Source organism: Etheostoma spectabile, chromosome 14 (genome assembly GCF_008692095.1).
Source record: "Etheostoma spectabile isolate EspeVRDwgs_2016 chromosome 14, UIUC_Espe_1.0, whole genome shotgun sequence".
Taxonomy (NCBI): Eukaryota; Metazoa; Chordata; class Actinopteri; order Perciformes; family Percidae; genus Etheostoma; species Etheostoma spectabile.
Window position 1 is genome coordinate 3,533,810 of NC_045746.1, and position 3,578 is coordinate 3,537,387.

Here is a 3,578-nt window from a genome sequence, read left to right on the forward strand (position 1 = left end):
CCATTTATTTTCTAAGTTTTAGTAGGCTCGATGAAACTGAGTCCAGCGCGAGGGAGATCCGACTCAGAGGAGGAGAGGTTAGTGAGGCTAGCGTCTCCACGGCAGGTGACGGTACGCACAGATCTGCTGCGCTACGCATGGATGAAATGAAATAGTAAATAGGACTACAGTAATAGAGATATTACGACAGTCAAGACGGCCCAGTGTTTGGTGGTCCGGGTTCACGTTGTTCACTTACATAGCCTACAAATCATCCACGGGATCAGTCAGGGTTCGTTCCTGGGGAGATCCGTGTGTCTCGACTCCTGTACACTATGGATGTCTGAACCTCAGCAACTACAGACTCACAGACGCTATTGCATTTTCCCATGCTGATCTTTTTGTAACACAGTGAGTAAGATATTTCATCTGTGGGAAATACAGAGGATGACTGAAAAAATTTCCTAAATGGATTTTTCGTTAATTTCACGTCCACATGTTTAACAGAGGTTAAGTAGCTTACGAATTGAATTATTGTGTGGAAGATCTGTAACATCATCAACATAAATTATCAAACTTTTATGGAATATTAGCGGATATAATTATGTTCTTTCATAGACGACGTCACAGACATATGTCAGTAAGTGAAGTGGAAACATTATTTTCTAATGTTTGGTGATTTTCGGCACTTTTCAGTTAGAATTCCTCACATTAAGGATCCAGTAAACACGTTGCAGAAGGCCTGACATTCTCAGAACTGCTCAACAGTTTGCGTGACGACCCGCGCATTGTCACGTCAAGTTAATTTTTTTATACATCACAAAGTGAAGTGAAAAGGGTGGTGTAAGGGGTGGTTGAGGATTGCACTCTTTGCCTGCAAGGACAGCTGAATGGCAAAGGGAGAAACAATTTTTTAAAGAAGGTTTTTGACTCTTGGATTGGCCCTTGCCGTTTGTGTACCGATTCTGATTGGTTTAGCAGGAAAGTGAACGCCTCCAACAGCTGATTCAAGTTAGGTATAGCAGTGATTGAGAGTGAGGTCTTCCTGAAAGGATGTACGCTGAGATACCTTTCAATCAGGAGAGACTCGTTGCAGATATGCAACAGTCATACACACATGATAAAATTTACATTTATTTGGATAACAGCTGAATTGATTTAGGAGTCAATTAATAGTTAGGTCTTCCTGAAAGAATTCACGCCGAGCTTCATTAATTACGCCTGTGTTTTTCCTTCTATGGTAAATTAAAATGTCTGCATTGAAAAAAGGCCTTTTCTAAAATTGTAGCTTTGAGGAGAGAAGCCAGAGGGATGAATCATAGTATATGTGTTTTGTTTTTGAGGGGCAGGAGTGAGAGAGAGGCAGTATGATAAACCAGCTCAAGCTTACCATCACGGTGGGGTACCTGCTTCCTTCTTCTCTGATCCCATTTCCCACCATTCCATTGAATCAATACATCAAAGCAGACGTACAGCTGCTGCTGATACATTTATATTACTGCACACATGTCTGAATTTTGTCAAGCCTTTGATAACCGGTTAAAACTATTCAAAGCATACGGTTGGGTTTTCTTGTGTCAATCTGAACTATCATCACTGTGACAAATGCATGTTGGAAATTGTGAATAATACAACAATACATATGAGAGAGAGTGAAAGGAGAAAGCACATTAGCATGGTTGATCATTTATAATGTAAGATGTCTCTTGCTCTTTTTATGTATCATCTAACCTATTCTTACTTCTAGAATGAACCTCCATGAGTGACATGCAGGAAAAAAACATTCATGTAATCAAAAAGATTGCCTGTCAAACCATTTCATTCATTAGGTCTAAAAAAAAATCCACAAAGAAAAACACCATATAGTAATAAAATAATACAATGCTACAAGTAATAGTAGTAATATATATATATATATATATATAGAATAAGTTAGATGAATGAAAAGCAATGGACATCTTGCATTAGAAATTATCAACCATGCTAATGTGCTTTCTCTCTCTCTCTCTCTCTTTTTGTCTCTCTCCCCTCTCTTTCTCTTTTAGGTGAGGAATGATCTAACTAGTGAGCTAGAGAAAGCAGACATTCAGATTGCAGATACAGAAAGTTTCTCCAACGACCCCTGTGTCAATGTCAAGAAGCTCAAGGTAAGTGAACCAGCCTGGGTGCTGAACAATTCTAAGTAAATAAAAAAAGTAAATGATTTAAGTTCAGTTATATTCAAATCCTTCTCAGATGCAACAAATGACAAGGGTCCATTTGATTTTAGTGTCATTTTTTTCTTATACTGTATTTGTGTATGCGTGAACCCTGGGCGATGAATAATTTATCTGAGAATTGTCCCTCTTTGACTGGGTTGAGCAGGGTAGTTTTCAATGAGACTAATGGAGGCCTAACGAGGACACTGTAATGACCTGCTCTGACTAATGGATGGTTGATTGCCCTTTTTAGCTACAAACAGACACATACACACATGCATACAGGATGTCATCTCATCTCATCTCCTCTCTTTTTCTCTCCTTTGAAATTAAATGAGACAGAATAGAATTAGACCTTTATTGGGCCAATATTGAGATGTTAGACCTGTACATCTTTACACAATTTACTCCTGGTTGAAACATGCATGGTTGATCAGAATTGCTTTGATGAAGCAAAATGCATAACATTCAGATGTACAGTAAATGTAGGCAAGTGTGATGGCTAAGTCATCCAAACTGTTTCCAGAGGCAATCAGTGATGCATCTGGCCTCAGTTGTGTATGCACAGTGAGTCAGTGCCACATACAGTTCACAGTAGGACACATTGTCAATGGAAGTCAATCACACGCATACACACACACATACGATCAATCGGCTGGTGAGCTTATGGTACAAGGTCTTATAAATATATATTTTATATTACGAAGCACAGTAACAGAAAAGATGTAATGAAGAGAGCAAACAAATAAAGTGAAGTATGAGAGATAAGATATGACGTACGCAACATGGGGTAGTTAAAATAAATGAAACCGAGAGATGAAGACACAGAGGGATAGAGAGGGGAACAGGAAGATAAGCTGTCTTTCCTAAAATATATGTGTAACTTCACATGTTGAGGACTGACATTTTAAGCTGACATCCTTCCTTGATCAACTCTAAATATGCAAATCACAGTGTCGCCTTGAAAGCTTTTCCAAACGTTTGGATTGGGGGGGGTTGGGGGTGCAGATAGGGGTGTGCCCTCTGACACCCTAATGGTCCATTTCCCGCTCATCTCGCAACAGCAGTTTGCAGACTCCCCAACAACTATGTAATATGAAGAGGTAGAGGTTGATGCAGATTTCGTGATGAAGGCTGGTCTTTTTTTGGTTCACTGTTGTGTGTGATTCTACGACTGTGTGTGGGGAATAAGGGGGCCATGGCGTCACTGTGTGATCCACAAATAGAGCACTTACATCTGTGATCCAGCTGGAATATTATAAAAGTAGACAGGTCTCCTACAGCCTTCTACATACTCTGTCACTTTCTACCTTTTTCATCTTCATCTCTTCTTCTCTGTTCCAAGTTCCGTGTTTGTTACTGGGCAGGCTGACAAAAAATCTGAAAACAAAGCGGTCTCCC

At 39.7% G+C, this 3,578-nt stretch overlaps 1 protein-coding gene across 2 annotated transcripts in view; it reads left to right on the forward strand.

The window, feature by feature from the left end:
- The window catches only part of gabbr2 (gamma-aminobutyric acid (GABA) B receptor, 2), a 183,418-nt gene that overhangs the window by 96,036 nt on the left and 83,804 nt on the right, over positions 1–3,578 (forward strand). For both annotated transcript variants that reach the window (XM_032534941.1, XM_032534940.1), the window contains one exon: positions 2,025–2,126. In XM_032534941.1, coding sequence (XP_032390832.1) covers positions 2,025–2,126 — 102 coding nt within the window. The remainder of the gene's footprint in view (positions 1–2,024; positions 2,127–3,578) is intronic.